The 17,756-nt window shown below is 46.0% G+C and overlaps 1 protein-coding gene across 1 annotated transcript in view; it reads left to right on the forward strand.

Annotated features, from left to right (window-relative positions):
* The window catches only part of LOC106596602 (receptor-type tyrosine-protein phosphatase beta), a 159,319-nt gene that overhangs the window by 128,658 nt on the left and 12,905 nt on the right, over window positions 1–17,756 (forward strand). Inside the window, exons 16-17 of the mRNA XM_045700228.1 lie at window positions 856–959; window positions 3,028–3,202. Of these exons, the coding sequence (XP_045556184.1) occupies window positions 856–959; window positions 3,028–3,202 (279 nt within the window). The remainder of the gene's footprint in view (window positions 1–855; window positions 960–3,027; window positions 3,203–17,756) is intronic.

The following is a 17,756-nucleotide window of genomic DNA, read 5'->3' on the forward strand; positions in this document are numbered from 1 at the left end:
GCAGGAACGTAGAGGAGACAGGAGGTAGGGAGGTAGAGGAGACAGGAGGTAGGAAGGTAGGGAAGACAGGAGTTAGGAAGGTAGGGAAGACAGGAGGTAGGAAGGTAGAGGAGACAGGAGGTAGGGAGGTAGAGGAGACAGGAGGTAGGAAGGTAGAGGAGACAGGGGCAGGAAGGTAGAGGAGACAGGAGGTAGGAAGGTAGAGGAGACAGGAGGTAGGAAGGTAGAGGAGACAGGGGGCAGGAAGGTAGAGGAGACAGGGGGCAGGAAGGTAGAGGAGACAGGGGGTAGGAAGGTAGAGGAGACAGAAGGTAGGAAGGTAGAGGAGACAGAAGGTTGGAAGGTAGAGGAGACAGGGGGCAGGAAGGTAGAGGAGACAGGAGGTAGGAAGGTAGAGGAGACAGGGGGCAGGAAGGTAGAGGAGACAGGGGGCAGGAAGGTAGAGGAGACAGGGGGTAGGAAGGTAGAGGAGACAGAAGGTAGGAAGGTAGAGGAGACAGAAGGTTGGAAGGTAGAGGAGACAGGGGGCAGGAAGGTAGAGGAGACAGAGGGCAGGAAGGTAGAGGAGACAGGAGGTAGGAAGGTAGAGTAGACAGAGGTTGGTTGTCACAGTGCTCCTAACTACAACCCCAGAAGGTATTGTTCTCATCTCAAGGTTATGAGACCCTGAGCTCAATGGTTTTAAAACTCCCTGCACTAAAACGTCATGCCATGCTTTCTTGGACTAGGGACTTCTTGCAATCACAATCAAATTAACGTGAATAAATAAAGGTTTAGTAAATATCAATCAATCAACAAATCAATCGATCGATCAATCAAAGAATGAATCCTAAATGTTCCCTCTCTTCCTCCCAGACCCATCCAGACTGCGGAACATGCATTGTTTCCCCCAGAGTTCCTCATCCATATCCTGTTCCTGGTCCTTCCCTGACTCCCACTGGGACTCCTATACCGTGGAGGTAATGTAACATCCCTCACAAACACACACTCTCTTTATGTCTTATCTTATCTTCTTATTATTATAAAGTTGAGGTCAGGGTGTCTGATACCATTTCTCCAACTTTACTGAAGGCATTGCAGGGAAATAGGATACCTTGTCAGTTGTACAACTGAATCCATTCAACTGAAATGTGTCTTCCTCATTTAAGCCAACCCCTCTAAATCAGAGAGGTGCGGGGGGCTGCTTTAACCGACATGCGCGTCCAGGGATCGTTGGGTTAAATGCCTTGTTCAGGGCAGAACGACAGATTTTTTTCCTTGTCAGCTCAGGGATTTGATCCAGCAACCTTTCGGTTAACCCATACATACATTATTTGGGCACCCCTTTAAATTAGTGGATTCGGCTATTTTAGCAACACCCGTTTCTGACAGGTGTATAAGGCTTGGGCTTGGGACACAAGCCTAAGATTGCCATGCGCATTGCCAAGCGTCGTCTGGAGTGGTGTAAAGCTCGCCGCCATTGGACTCTTGAGCAGTGGAAGCGTGTTCTCTGGAGTGATGAATCACGGTTCACCATCTGGCAGTCCGACAGACGAATCTGGGTTTGGCGGATGCCAGGAGAGCGCTACCTGCCCCAATACATAGTGCCAACTGTAAAGGTTGGTGGAGGAGGGATAATGGTCTGGGACTCTTTTTCATGGTTCTGGCTAGGCTCCATATTCTAGACGATTCTGTGCTTTCAACTTTGCGGCAACAGTTTGGGGAAGGCCCTTTCCTGTTTCAGCATGACAATGCCCCGTGCACAAAGTGAGGTCCATACAGAAATGCTTTGTCGAGATCGTTGTGGAAGAACTTAACTGACCTGCACAGAGCCCTGACCTCAACCCCATCGACCACCTTTAGGATGAATTGGAACGCCAACTGCGAGCCAGGTCTAATCGCCAAACATCAGTGCCTGACCTCACTAACGCTCTTGTGGCTGAATGGAAGTCCCCCACAGTAATGTTCCAACATCTAGTGGAAAGCCTTCCCAGAAGAGTGGAGGCTGTTAAAGCAGCAAAGGGGGACCAACTCCATATTAAGTTAATGCCCATGTTTTTGGAATGAGATGTTTGACCAGCAGGTGTCCACATACTTTTGGCTGTGTAGTGTACATTACTCAACTAGTGCTGGAGTAAAACATGGAATGGACTACACTAATCAGTTCTCAGTATGTTGAAAACAAGGAGTGGACTACAGTAATCAGTTCTCAGTATGTTGAAAACAAGGAGTGGACTGCACTAATCAGTTCTCAGTATGTTGAAAACAAGGAGTGGACTATAGTAATCAGTTCTCAGTATGTTGAAAACAAGGAGTGGACTATAGTAATCAGTTCTCAGTATGTTGAAAACAAGGAGTGGACTGCAGTAATCAGTTCTCAGTATGTTGAAAACATGGAGTGGACTTCAGTAATCAGTTCTCAGTATGTTGAAAACAAGGAGTGGACTGCACTAATCAGTTCTCAGTATGTTGAAAACAAGGAGTGGACTACAGTAATCAGTTCTCAGTATGTTGAAAACAAGGAGTGGACTATAGTAATCAGTTCTCAGTATGTTTAAAACAAGGAGTGGACTGCAGTAATCAGTTCTCAGTATGTTGAAAACATGGAGTGGACTTCAGTAATCAGTTCTCAGCATGTTGAAAACATGGAGTGGACTTCAGTAATCAGTTGTCAGTATGTTGAAAACATGGAGTGGAGTATTCAGTTGTCAGGATGTTGAAAACAAGGAGTGGACTTCAGTAATCAGTTGTCAGTATGTTGAACACATGGAGTGGACTGCAGTAATCAGTTCTCAGTATGTTGAAAACATGGAGTGGACTGCAGTAATCAGTTCTCAGTATGTTGAAAACAAGGAGTGGACTGCAGTAATCAGTTCTCAGTATGTTGAAAACAAGGAGTGGACTGCAGTAATCAGTTCTCAGTATGTTGAAAACAAGGAGTGGACTGCAGTAATCAGTTCCAGTATGTTGAAAACAAGGAGTGGACTAATCAGTTGTCAGTATGTTGAAATCATGGACTGGACTACAGTAATGTCCATTACCCTCCAGGTGCGTCAGCAGGACAGCTGGGAGCTGGTGTACGCCCTGCGTCTGGCCCGGGATAGTACCTCACTCAGCCTGGAGAACCTACAGCCTTACAAGAGATACAACGTGGCTGTCAGAGTGGCCTCCGCTGGACTCAGCAGCCCCGCCGTGGAGGAGAACGTGGTCACCATGATCGACCGTGAGTAACTACTTATACCGCCTGACAACCGGAGTTGTATCATAGACCCCTTCCAAGAGTAGAGTTTATCTGCTGTAAGATCCAGACCCACAATCACCATGACAACAAACCAATTCACCACACAGAACCACAACACCAGATGACACCAAACAACATCCGAGTGACACAATGATTGGTGGGATTTAGCTGTCCCAACATTCTCTCCCTGCTGATACGTGACCTGTTTAATGACCTGTTAAATGACCTGTTTAATGACCTGTTAAATGACCTGCTAAATGACCTGTTAAATGACCTGCTAAATGACCTGTTTAATGACCTGCTAAATGACCTGTTAAATGACCTGTTTAATGACCTGCTAAATGACCTGTTTAATGACCTGCTAAATGACCTGTTAAATGACCTGTTTAATGACCTGTTAAATGACCTGTTAAATGACCTGTTAAATGACCTGTTTAATGACCTGTTAAATGACCTGTTAAATGACCTGCTAAATGACCTGTTAAATGACCTGTTTAATGACCTGTTTAATGACCTGTTAAATGACCTGCTAAATGACCTGTTAAATGACCTGCTAAATGACCTGTTTAATGACCTGTTAAATGACCTGTTAAATGACCTGTTAAATGACCTGTTAAATGACCTGCTAAATGACCTGTTTAATGACCTGCTAAATGACCTGTTAAATGACCTGTTTAATGACCTGTTAAATGACCTGTTAAATGACCTGTTAAATGACCTGTTTAATGACCTGTTTAATGACCTGTTAAATGACCTGCTAAATGACCTGTTAAATGACCTGCTAAATGACCTGTTAAATGACCTGTTTAATGACCTGCTAAATGACCTGTTAAATGACCTGTTAAATGACCTGTTAAATGACCTGTTAAATGACCTGTTAAATGACCTGCTAAATGACCTGTTAAATGACCTGTTTAATGACCTGCTAAATGACCTGCTAAATGACCTGCTAAATGACCTGTTAAATGACCTGTTAAATGACCTGCTAAATGACCTGCTAAATGACCTGTTAAATGACCTGCTAAATGACCTGCTAAATGACCTGCTAAATGACCTGTTAAATGACCTGTTAAATGACCTGTTAAATTACATGATAAATGACCTGCTAAATTGTATTTTATTTATTTTTGTTTTATTTCACCTTTATTTAACCAGGTAGGGAAGTTGAGAACAAGTTCTCATTTACAATTGCGACCTGGCCAAGATAAAGCAAAGCAGTTTGACACATACAACAACACAGAGTTACACATGGAGTAAAACAAACATACAGTCAATAATATAGTAGAAAAATAAGTCTATATACAAAGTGAGCAAATGAGGTGAGATAAGGGAGGTAAAGGCAAAAAAAGGCCATGGTGGCAAAGTAAATACAATATAGCAAGTAAAACACTGGAATAGTAGATTTGCAGTGGAAGAAAGTGCAAAGTAGAAATAACGGGGTGCAAAGGAGCAAAAATAAATAAATAAATAAATAAATAAATACAGTAGGGGAAGAGGGAGTTGTTTGGGCTAAATTATAGATGGGCTATGTACAGGTGCAGTAATCTGTGAGATGCTCTGACAGCTGGTGCTTAAAGCTAGTGAGGGAGATAAGTGTTTCCAGTTTTAGAGATTTTTGTAGTTAATTCCAGTCATTGGCAGCAGAGAACTGGAAGGAGAGGCGGCCGAAGGAGTAATTGGCTTTGGGGGTGACCAGAGAGATATACCTGCTGGAGCGCGTGCTACAGGTGGGTGCTGCTATGGTGACCAGCGAGCTGAGATAAGGGGGAACTTAACCTAGCAGGGTCTTGTAGATGACCTGGAGCCAGTGGGTTTGGTGACGAGTATGAAGCGAGGGCCAGCCAACAAGAGCATACAGGTCGCAGTGGTGGGTAGTATATGGGGCTTTGGTGACAAAACGGATGGCACTGTGATAGACTGCATCCAATTTATTGAGTAGGGTATTGGAGGCTATTTTGTAAATGACATCGCCGAAGTCGAGGATTGGTAGTATGGTCAGTTTTACGAGGGTATGTTTGGCAGCATGAGTGAAAGATACTTTGTTGCGAAATAGGAAGCCAATTCTAGATTTAACTTTGGATTGGAGATGTTTGATGTGAGTCTGGAAGGAGAGTTTACAGTCTAACCAGACACCTAGGGATTTGTAGTTGTCCACATATTCTAAGTCAGAACCCTCCAGAGTAGTGATGCTGGACGGGCGGGCAGGTGCAGGCAGCGATCGGTTGAAGAGCATGCATTTAGTTTTACTTGTACTTAAGAGCAGTTGGAGGCCACGGAAGGAGAGTTGTATGGCATTGAAGCTCGTCTGGAGGGTAGTTAACACAGTGTCCAAAGAAGGGCCAGAAGTATACAGAATGGTGTCGTCTGCGTAGAGGTGGATCAGAGACTCACCAGCAGCAAGAGCGACATCATTGATGTATACAGAGAAAAGAGTCGGCCCAAGAATTGAACCCTGTGGCACCCCCATAGAGACTGCCAGAGGCCCGGACAACAGGCCCTCCGATTTGACACACTGAACTCTATCAGAGAAGTAGTTGGTGAACCAGGCGAGGCAATCATTTGAGAAACCAAGGCTGTTGAGTCTGCCGATGAGGATGTGATGATTGACAGAGTCGAAAGCCTTGGCCAGGTCAATGAATACGGCTGCACAGTATTGTTTCTTATCGATGGCGGTTAAGATATCGTTTAGGACCTTGAGTGTGGCTGAGGTGCACCCATGACCAGCTCTGAAACCAGATTGCATAGCGGAGAAGGTGCGGTGGGATTCGAAATGGTCGGTAATCTGTTTGTTGACTTGGCAGGGTAGGATAGATATAGGTCTGTAGCAGTTTGGGTCTAGTGTCCCCCCCCCCCCTTTGAAGAGGGGGATGACCGCAGCTGCTTTCCAATCTTTGGGAATCTCAGACGACACGAAAGAGAGGTTGAACAGGCTAGTAATAGGGGTTGCAACAATTTCGACAGATAATTTTAGAAAGAAAGGGTCCAGATTGTCTAGCCCGGCTGATTTGTAGGGGTCCAGATTTTGCAGCTCTTTCATAACATCAGCTGACTGGATTTGGGAGAAGGAGAAATGGGGAAGGCTTGGGCGAGTTGCTGTGGGGGGTGCAGTGCTGTTAACCGGGGTCGGGGTAGCCAGGTGGAAAGCATGGCCAGCCGTAGAAAAATGCTTATTGAAATTCTCAATTATAGTGGATTTATCGGTGGTGACAGAGTTTCCTATCCTCAGTGCAGTGGGCAGCTGGGAGGAGGTGCTCTTATTCTCCAAGGACTTTACAGTGTCCCAGAACATTTTTGAGTTTGTGTTGCAGGAAGTACATTTCTGCTTGAAAAAGCTAGCCTTGGCTTTTCTAACTGCCTGTGTATATTGGTTTCTAACTTCCTGAAAAGTTGCATATCACGGGGCTGTTCGATGATAATGCAAAATGCCACAGGATGTTTTTGTGTTGGTTAAGGGCAGTCAGGTCTGGAGAGAACCAAGGGCTATATCTGTTCCTGGTTCTAACTTTCTTGAATGGGGCATGCTTATTTAAGATGGTGAGGAAGGCATTTAAAAAAAATAACCAGGCATCCTCTACTGAAGGGATGAGGTCAATATCCTTCCAGGATACCCGGGCCAGGTCAATTAGAAAGGCCTGCTCGCTGAAGTGTTTCAGGGAGCGTTTGACAGTGATGAGTGGAGGTTGTTTGACCGCTGACCCATTACGGATGCAGGCAATGACGCAGTGATCGCTGAGATCTTGGTTGAAAACAGCAGAGGTGTATTTGGAGGGCAAGTTGGTTAGGATGATATCTATGAGGGTGCCCGTGTTTACGGCTTTGGGGTGGTACCTGGTAGGTTCATTGATCATTTGTGTGAGATTGAGGGCATCAAGCTTAGATTGTAGGATGGCTGGGGTGTTAAGCATGTCCCAGTTTAGATCACTTAGCAGCACGAGCTCTGAAGATAGATGGTTGGCACTCAGTTCACATATGGTGTCCAGAACACAGCTCGTGGCAGAGGGTGGTCTATAGTAGGCGACAACGGTGAGAAACTTGTTTTTAGAGAGGTGGATTTTTAAAAGTAGAAGTTCAAATTGTTTGGGTACAGACCTGGATAGTAGGACAGAACTCTGCAGGCTATCTCTGCAGTAGATTGCAACACTGCCCCCTTTGGCCGTTTTATCTTGTCTGAAAATGTTGTAGTTAGGGATGATTTCAGAGTTTTTGGTGGTCCTCCTAAGCCAGGATTCAGACACGGCTAGGACATCCGGGTTAACAGAGTGTGCTAAAGCAGTGAATAAAACAAACTTAGGGAGGAGGCTTCTAATATTAACATGCATGAAACCAAGGCTATTACGGTTACAGAAGTCATCAAAAGAGAGCGCCTGGGGAATAGGAGTGGAGCTAGGCACTGCAGGGCCTGGATTCACCTCTACATCGCCAGAGGAACAGAGGAGGAGTAGGATAAGGGTACGGCTAAAAGCTATGAGAATTGGTTGTCTAGGACGTCCAGAACAGAGAGTAAAAGGAGCAGGTGGAGGTAAACCTAGGCATTGAGTGATGATGAGAGAGATATTGTCTCTAGAAACATCATTGAAACCAGGTGATGTCATCGCATGTGTGGGTGGTGGAACTGAGAGGTTGGATAAGGTATAATGAGCAGAGCTAGAGGCTCTACAGTGAAATAAGCCAATAAACACTAACCAGAACAGCAATGGACAAGGCATATTGACATTAAGGAGAGGCATGCTTAGCCAAGTGATAAAAAGGGTCCAGTGAGTAGTGAGGTCGGTTGCGGTCACGTCGATTCAGACAGCTAGCCGGGCCATGGGTAGCAAGTCAGAAGTTGGCAAAAGATGGTCTGTTTTTAGCCACCTCGTGCGTTTCCGTCGGTAGATTAGTGGGGTTCCGTGTGGTAGAGGGGACCAATCCAATTGGCAAAAATAGTTATAGTTATAGTGGCCCAAGAAAATTGGCCGATAGACCTATTCAGATAGCAGCCGATAAGACAGCTAACGATTAGCTGGCCGCAGATGGGCATTCAGGTTACGTTGCGCCGGAGGGGCCAGTTGGGTAACTCCCTCGGGCAGATAACGTCGGTAGTCCAGTCATGAAGGCCCGATGGGGCTCCGCATTGGCATTAAAATGGGTCCGGATAGGTGATTGTAGCCCAGGAGTGGCTGATGGAACTCTTCAGCTGGCTAGCTCCGGAATAATTGATGTTAGCTCTGGGACCGACGTTAGCCAATAGTCACTCGGATAGCAGCTAGCTAGCTGCAAGCTCCAGGTGTAAATGTCCAGAGCTTGCGGTAGAAATCCGGGGATATAGAGAGAACATAGGTCCGGTATGGTCTGGTCTGAGTCGTGTTGTACAAAACTGGCAATAGCTTTTCGAGCTAAGGGATAGCTGATGACCGCCAACCGTGGTTAGCTGAGTTCTAACGTTAGCTAGTGAACTGGCTAACTTCTGGCTAACTTCTGGCTAGCTTCTGTTGTGGATTTCAGATTTGAGGTAAATAATACTTTTTTTTTTAATTGGTGAGGCGGGTTGCAGGAGAGTGTTTTGAAGTTGAGTTTTTAGAAAAATATATATAAAAAGATATGCGAAGAAAAGATGTAAATATATATATACATGGGACACGACAAGACGAGGACAAAGGACGTCTGACTGCTATGGCATCTTGGAAGATCAGTTTATCAATGACCTGTTAAATGACCTGTTAAATGACCTGCTAAATGACTTGTTCCAACTACTTGGGCTGTCTGACAGTCTAAGCTTGTATGAGTACCACTAGTGTTTCTACCAGACCACTAACATTAGTAGTGTTTCTAACAGACCACTAACAGTTGTAGTGTTTCTAACAGTAGTCGTGTTTCTAACAGTAGTAGTGTTTCTACCAGACCACTAACAGTAGTAGTGTTTCTAACAGTAGTAGTGTTTCTAACAGTAGTAGTGTTTCTACCAGACCACTAACTGTAGTAGTGTTTCTAACAGTAGTAGTGTTTCTACCAGACCACTAACAGTAGTAGTGTTTCTAACAGTAGTAGTGTTTCTAACAGTTGTAGTGTTTCTAACAGTAGTCGTGTTTCTAACAGTAGTAGTGTTTCTACCAGACCACTAACAGTAGTAGTGTTTCTAACAGTAGTAGTGTTTCCACCAGACCACTAACAGTAGTAGTGTTTCTACCAGACCACTAACAGTAGTAGTGTTTCTAACAGTAGTAGTGTTTTTAACAGTAGTAGTGTTTCCACCAGACCACTAACAGTAGTAGTGTTTCTAACAGTAGTAGTGTTTCTACCAGACCACTAACAGTAGTAATGGTTCTAACAGTAGTAGTGTTTCTAACAGTAGTAGTGTTTCTAACAGTAGTAGTGTTTCTAACAGACCACTAACAGTAGTAGTGTTTCTACCAGACCACTAACAGTAGTAGTGTTTCTAACAGACCACTAACAGTAGTAGTGTTTCTAACAGTAGTAGTGTTTCTAACAGTAGTAGTGTTTCTACCAGACCACTAACAGTAGTAGTGTTTCTACCAGACCACTAACAGTAGTAGTGTTTCTACCAGACCACTAACATTAGTAGTGTTTCTATCAGACCACTAACAGTAGTAGTGTTTCTAACAGTAGTAGTGTTTCTACCAGACCACTAACAGTTGTAGTGTTTCTAACAGTAGTAGTGTTTCTAACAGACCACTAACAGTAGTAGTGTTTCTAACAGTTGTAGTGTTTCTAACAGTAGTAGTGTTTCTACCATTTTTTTACATTTTAGTCATTTAGCAGACGCTCTTATCCAGAGCGACTTACAGTAGTGAATGCATACATTTCATTTCATGCATTTTTTTTTTTGTACTGGCCCCCCGTGGGAATCGAACCCACAACCCTGGCGTTGCACACACCATGCTCTACCAACTGAGCCACAGGGAAGACTACTAACAGTAGTAGTGTTTCTACCAGACCACTAACAGTAGTAGTGTTTCTAACAGTAGTAGTGTTTCTACCAGACCACTAACAGTAGTAGTGTTTCTAACAGTAGTAGGGTTTGTAACAGTAGTAGTGTTTCTAACAGTAGTAGTGTTTCTAACAGTAGTAGTGTTTCTACCAGACCACTAACAGTAGTAGTGTTTCTAACAGTAGTAGTGTTTCTAACAGTTGTAGTGTTTCTAACAGTAGTTGTGTTTCTAACAGTACTAGTGTTTCTACCAGACCACTAACAGTAGTAGTGTTTCTAACAGTAGTAGTGTTTCCACCAGACCACTAACAGTAGTAGTGTTTCTACCAGACCACTAACAGTAGTAGTGTTTCTAACAGTAGTAGTGTTTCTAACAGTAGTAGTGTTTCCACCAGACCACTAACAGTAATAGTGTTTCTAACAGTAGTAGTGTTTCTACCAGACCACTAACAGTAGTAATGGTTCTAACAGTAGTAGTGTTTCTAACAGTAGTAGTGTTTCTAACAGTAGTAGTGTTTCTAACAGACCACTAACAGTAGTAGTGTTTCTACCAGACCACTAACAGTAGTAGTGTTTCTAACAGACCACTAACAGTAGTAGTGTTTCTAACAGTAGTAGTGTTTCTAACAGTAGTAGTGTTTCTACCAGACCACTAACAGTAGTAATGTTTCTAACAGTAGTAGTGTTTCTAACAGTAGTAGTGTTTCTAACAGACCACTAACAGTAGTAGTGTTTCTACCAGACCACTAACAGTAGTAGTGTTTCTAACAGACCACTAACAGTAGTAGTGTTTCTAACAGTAGTAGTGTTTCTAACAGTAGTAGTGTTTCTACCAGACCACTAACAGTAGTAGTGTTTCTACCAGACCACTAACAGTAGTAGTGTTTCTACCAGACCACTAACATTAGTAGTGTTTCTATCAGACCACTAACAGTAGTAGTGTTTGTAACAGTAGTAGTGTTTCTACCAGACCACTAACAGTAGTAATGTTTCTAACAGTAGTAGTGTTTCTAACAGTAGTAGTGTTTCTACCAGACCACTAACAGTTGTAGTGTTTCTAACAGTAGTAGTGTTTCTAACAGACCACTAACAGTAGTAGTGTTTCTAACAGTTGTAGTGTTTCTAACAGTAGTAGTGTTTCTACCAGACTACTAACAGTAGTAGTGTTTCTAACAGACCACTAACAGTAGTAGTGTTTCTAACAGTAGTAGTGTTTCTACCAGACCACTAACAGTAGTAGTGTTTCTAACAGTAGTAGGGTTTGTAACAGTAGTAGTGTTTCTAACAGTAGTAGTGTTTCTAACAGTAGTAGTGTTTCTACCAGACCACTAACAGTTGTAGTGTTTCTAACAGTAGTAGTGTTTCTACCAGACCACTAACAGTAGTAGTGTTTCTACTGGACCACTAACAGTAGTAGTGTTTCTAACAGTAGTAGTGTTTCTAACAGTAGTAGTGTTTCTACCAGACCACTAACAGTAGTAGTGTTTCTAACAGTAGTAATGTTTCTAACAGTAGTAGTGTTTCTACTGGACCACTAACAGTAGTAGTGTTTCTAACAGTAGTAGTGTTTCTAATAGTAGTAGTGTTTCTAACAGTAGTTGTGTTTCTAATAGTAGTAGTGTTTCTACCAGACCACTAACAGTAGTAGTGTTTCTAACAGTAGTAGTGTTTCTAACAGACCACTAACAGTAGTAGTGTTTCTAACAGTAGTAGTGTTTCTAACAGACCACTAACAGTAGTAGTGTTTCTAACAGTAGTAGTGTTTCTAACAGTAGTAGTGTTTCTAACAGACCACTAACAGTAGTAGTGTTTCTAACAGTAGTAGTGTTTCTTCATTAGTCTGTTCTGCTGTGATGTCGATGCTATGGTCAGGGTCTGGTGTGGACTGTTCTGCTGTGGTGTCAATGCTATGGTCAGGGTCTGGTGTGGACAGTTCTGCTGTGGTGTCGATGCTATGATCAGGGTCTGGTGTGGACAGTTCTGCTGTGGTGTCGATGCTATGATCAGGGTCTGGTGTGAACAGTTCTGCTGTGATGTCGATGCTATGGTCAGGATCTGGTGTGAACAGTTCTGCTGTGATGTCGATGCTATGGTCAGGATCTGGTGTGAACAGTTCTGCTGTGATGTCGATGCTATGGTCAGGATCTGGTGTGAACAGTTCTACTGTGGTGTTGAGAGGTGAGCTGAGATGGGCTGTTCTGCTGGCTTCTCTGCAGGGGTGGCCACCTCTCTAGTGGGCTGTTCTCTGTAACACGTCATCCCCCTCACCCTCTCCTCCATCCCCCTCACCCTCTCCTCTAGCAGTCTGATCCTCTCCTCCATCCCCCTCACCCTCTCCTCCAGCAGTCTGATCCTCTCCTCCATCCCCCTCACCCTCTCCTCCAGCAGTCTGATCCTCTCCTCCATCCCCCTCACCCTCTCCTCCAGCAGTCTGATCCTCTCCTCCATCCCCCTCACCCTCTCCTCCAGCAGTCTGATCCTCTCCTCCATCCCCCTCACCCTCTCCTCCAGCAGTCTGATCCTCTCCTCCATCCCCCCTCACCCTCTCCTCCAGCAGTCTGATCCTCTCCTCCATCCCCCTCACCCTCTCCTCCAGCAGTCTGATCCTCTCCTCCATCCCCCTCACCCTCTCCTCCAGCAGTCTGATCCTCTCCTCCATCCCCCTCACCCTCTCCTCCAGCAGTCTGATCCTCTCCTCCATCCCCCTCACCCTCTCCTCCAGCAGTCTGATCCTCTCCTCCATCCCCCTCACCCTCTCCTCCAGCAGTCTGATCCTCTCCTCCATCCCCCTCACCCTGATTAAGGGGGTGTTGTTGTGCTGGACTGTTGTCTGGGTCTGGATAAGAGAGTGTTGTTGTGCTGGACTGTTGTCTGGGTCTGGTTAATGGGGTGTTGTTGTGCTGGACTGTTGTCTGGGTCTGGTTAAGGGGGTGTTGTTGTGCTGGACTGTTGTCTGGGTCTGGATAAGAGAGTGTTGTTGTGCTGGACTGTTGTCTGGGTCTAGTTAAGAGAATGTTGTTATGCTGGACTGTTGTCTGGGTCTGGTTAAGAGAGTGTTGTTGTGCTGGACTGTTGTCTGGGTCTGGTTAAGAGGGTGTTGTTGTGCTGGACTGTTGTCTGGGTCTGGTTAAGGGGGTGTTGTTGTGCTGGACTGTTGTCTGGGTCTGGTTAAGAGAGTGTTGTTGTACTGGACTGTTGTCTGGGTCTGGTTAAGATGGTGTTGTTGTGCTGGACTGTTGTCTGGGTCTGGTTAAGAGGGTGTTGTTGTGCTGGACTGTTGTCTGGGTCTGGTTAAGGGGGTGTTGTTGTGCTGGACTGTTGTCTGGGTCTGGTTAAGGGGGTGTTGTTGTACTGGACTGTTGTCTGGGTCTGATTAAGAGGGTGTTGTTGTGCTGGACTGTTGTCTGGGTCTAGTTAAGAGAATGTTGTTATGCTGGACTGTTGTCTGGGTCTGGTTAAGGGGGTGTTGTTATGCTGGACTGTTGTCTGGGTCTGGTTAAGAGAGTGTTGTTGTGCTGGACTGTTGTCTGGGTCTGGTTAAGAGGGTGTTGTTGTGCTGGACTGTTGTCTGGGTCTGGTTAAGGGGGTGTTGTTGTGCTGGACTGTTGTCTGGGTCTGGTTAAGGGGGTGTTGTTGTGCTGGACTGTTGTCTGGGTCTGGTTAAAGGGGTGTTGTTGTGCTGGACTGTTGTCTGGGTCTGGTTAAGGGGGTGTTGTTATGCTGGACTGTTGTCTGGGTCTGGTTAAGAGAGTGTTGTTGTGCTGGACTGTTGTCTGGGTCTGGTTAAGGGGTTGTTGTTGTGCTGGACTGTTGTCTGGGTCTGGTTAAGAGAGTGTTGTTGTGCTGGACTGTTGTCTGGGTCTGGTTAAGGGGGTGTTGTTGTGCTGGACTGTTGTCTGGGTCTGGTTAAGAGAGTGTTGTTGTGCTGGACTGTTGTCTGGGTCTGGTTAAGGGGTGTTGTTGTGCTGGACTGTTGTCTGGGTCTGGTTAAGGGGGTGTTGTTGTGCTGGACTGTTGTCTGGGTCTGGTTAAGGGGGTGTTGTTGTGCTGGACTGTTGTCTGGGTCTGGTTAAGGGGGTGTTGTTGTGCTGGACTGTTGTCTGGGTCTGGTTAAGGGGGTGTTGTTGTGCTGGACTGTTGTCTGGGTCTGGTTAAGAGGGTGTTGTTGTGCTGGACTGTTGTCTGGGTCTGTGCTGACTGGAGTGTAATCACCTGCTGTCCCAGCTCCACCTGCCTTTCCTCCAGCTGGGTGAATTTATCCTTCATTTCAATGAGGGAGTAGTACTCTGTGCTGGGAGGTTGACTTTCCGCTTGGGGTTGCTGGTCTGTGGGGTAATATAATGAAGAGGTCTGGGGTTGCTCGTCTGTGGGGTTATATAATGAAGAGGTCTGGGGGTTGCTCGTCTGTGGGGTTATATAATAAAGAGGTCTGGGGGTTGCTGGTCTGTGGGGTTATATAATGAAGAGGTCTGGGTGTTGCTGGTCTGTGGGGTTATATAATGAAGAGGTCTGGGGGTTGCTGGTCTGTGGGGTAATATAATGAAGAGGTCTGGGGGTTGCTCGTCTGTGGGGTTATATAATGAAGAGGTCTGGGGGTTGCTCGTCTGTGGGGTTATATAATAAAGAGGTCTGGGGGTTGCTGGTCTGTGGGGTTATATAATGAAGAGGTCTGGGTGTTGCTGGTCTGTGGGGTTATATAATGAAGAGGTCTGGGGGTTGCTGGTCTGTGGGGTTATATAATGAAGAGGTCTGGGGGTTGCTCGTCTGTGGGGTTATATAATGAAGAGGTCTGGGGGTTGCTCGTCTGTGGGGTTATATAATGAAGAGGTCTGGGGGTTGCTGGTCTGTGGGGTTATATAATGAAGAGGTCTGGGGGTTGCTGGTCTGTGGGGTTATATAATGAAGAGGTCTGGGGGATGCTCGTCTGTGGGGTTATATAATGAAGAGGTCTGGGGGTTGCTGGTCTGTGGGGTTATATAATGAAGAGGTCTGGGGGTTTCTCGTCTGTGGGGTTATATAATGAAGAGGTCTGGGGGTTGCTCGTCTGTGGGGTTATATAATGAAGAGGTCTGGGGGTTATATAATGAAGAGGTCTGGGGGTTGCTGGTCTGTGGGGTTATATAATGAAGAGGTCTGGGGGTTGCTGGTCTGTGGGGTTATATAATGAAGAGGTCTGGGGGTTGCTGGTCTGTGGGGTTATATAATGAAGAGGTCTGGGGGTTGCTCGTCTGTGGGGTTATATAATGAAGAGGTCTGGGGGTTGCTGGTCTGTGGGGTTATATAATGAAGAGGTCTGGGGGTTGCTCGTCTGTAGGGTTATATAATGAAGAGGTCTGGGGGTTGCTGGTCTGTGGGGTTATATAATGAAGAGGTCTGGGGGTTGCTCGTCTGTGGGGTTATATAATGAAGAGGTCTGGTCTGACCCGCTGGGAGTGGGGGGTATCTTTCTCAAGGGAGAGCTTCTCCTGCTGAGCTAATTCTTTGATTAGGTGAAAGTCCAGCTGAAACTGTTTGGGTTGCCCTGTACCATTACTGTTCCTGACTAGTATCCTGAGTTTCCACCCCTCGTTTCCACCCGCTCTCTTATCAGAGGGGTTGTGTGCTAATATAGCACTGTGCCATGCCAGGGGATGGTCTGGTTAATATAGCACTGTGCCATGCCAGGGATGGTCTGGTTAATATAGCACTGTGCCATGCCAGGGGATGGTCTGGTTAATATAGCACTGTGCCATGCCAGGGGATGGTCTGGTTAATATAGCACTGTGCCATGCCAGGGGATGGTCTGGTTAATATAGCACTGTGCCAGGGGATGGTCTGGTTAATATAGCACTGTGCCATGCCAGGGGATGGTCTGGTTAATATAGCACTGTGCCAGGGGATGGTCTGGTTAATATAGCACTGTGCCAGGGGATGGTCTGGTTAATATAGCACTGTGCCATGCCAGGGGATGGTCTGGTTAATATAGCACTGTGCCATGCCAGGGGATGGTCTGGTTAATATAGCACTGTGCCATGCCAGGGGATGGTCTGGTTAATATAGCACTGTGCCATGCCAGGGGATGGTCTGGTTAATATAGCACTGTGCCATGCCAGGGGATGGTCTGGTTAATATAGCACTGTGCCAGGGGATGGTCTGGTTAATATAGCACTGTGCCATGCCAGGGGATGGTCTGGTTAATATAGCACTGTGCCAGGGGATGGTCTGGTTAATATAGCACTGTGCCAGGGGATGGTCTGGTTAATATAGCACTGTGCCATGCCAGGGGATGGTCTGGTTAATATAGCACTGTGCCATGCCAGGGGATGGTCTGGTTAATATAGCACTGTGCCAGGGGATGGTCTGGTTAATATAGCACTGTGCCAGGGGATGGTCTGGTTAATATAGCACTGTGCCAGGGGATGGTCTGGTTATTATAGCACTGTGCCAGGGGATGGTCTGGTTAATATAGCACTGTGCCATGCCAGGGGATGGGCTGGTTAATATAGCACTGTGCCATGCCAGGGGATGGTCTGGTTAATATAGCACTGTGCCAGAGGATGGTCTGGTTAATATAGCACTGTGCCATGGGATGGTCTGGTTAATATAGCACTGTGCCAGGGGATGGTCTGGTTAATATAGCACTGTGCCATGCCAGGGGATGGTCTGGTTAATATAGCACTGTGCCAGGGGATGGTCTGGTTAATATAGCACTGTGCCATGCCAGGGGATGGGCTGGTTAATATAGCACTGTGCCATGCCAGGGGATGGTCTGGTTAATATAGCACTGTGCCAGAGGATGGTCTGGTTAATATAGCACTGTGCCATGGGATGGTCTGGTTAATATAGCACTGTGCCAGGGGATGGTCTGGTTAATATAGCACTGTGCCATGCCAGGGGATGGGCTGGTTAATATAGCACTGTGCCATGCCAGGGGATGGTCTGGTTAATATAGCACTGTGCCAGGGGATGGTCTGGTTAATATAGCACTGTGCCATGCCAGGGGATGGTCTGGTTAATATAGCACTGTGCCATGCCAGGGGATGGTCTGGTTAATATAGCACTGTGCCATGCCAGGGGATGGTCTGGTTAATATAGCACTGTGCCATGCCAGGGGATGGGCTGGTTAATATAGCACTGTGCCAGGGGATGGTCTGGTTAATATAGCACTGTGCCAGAGGATGGTCTGGTTAATATAGCACTGTGCCAGGGGATGGTCTGGTTAATATAGCACTGTGCCAGAGGATGGTCTGGTTAATATAGCACTGTGCCAGGGGATGGTCTGGTTAATATAGCACTGTGCCATGCCAGGGGATGGTCTGGTTAATATAGCACTGTGCCAGGGGATGGTCTGGTTAATATAGCACTGTGCCAGGGGATGGTCTGGTTAATATAGCACTGTGCCATGCCAGGGGATGGTCTGGTTAATATAGCACTGTGCCATGCCAGGGGATGGTCTGGTTAATATAGCACTGTGCCATGCCAGGGGATGGTCTGGTTAATATAGCACTGTGCCATGCCAGGGGATGGTCTGGTTAATATAGCACTGTGCCAGGGGATGGTCTGGTTAATATTGCACTGTGCCAGGGGATGGTCTGGTTAATATAGCACTGTGCCAGGGGATGGTCTGGT

Source organism: Salmo salar, chromosome ssa17 (genome assembly GCF_905237065.1).
Source record: "Salmo salar chromosome ssa17, Ssal_v3.1, whole genome shotgun sequence".
Classification (NCBI taxonomy): domain Eukaryota; kingdom Metazoa; phylum Chordata; class Actinopteri; order Salmoniformes; family Salmonidae; genus Salmo; species Salmo salar.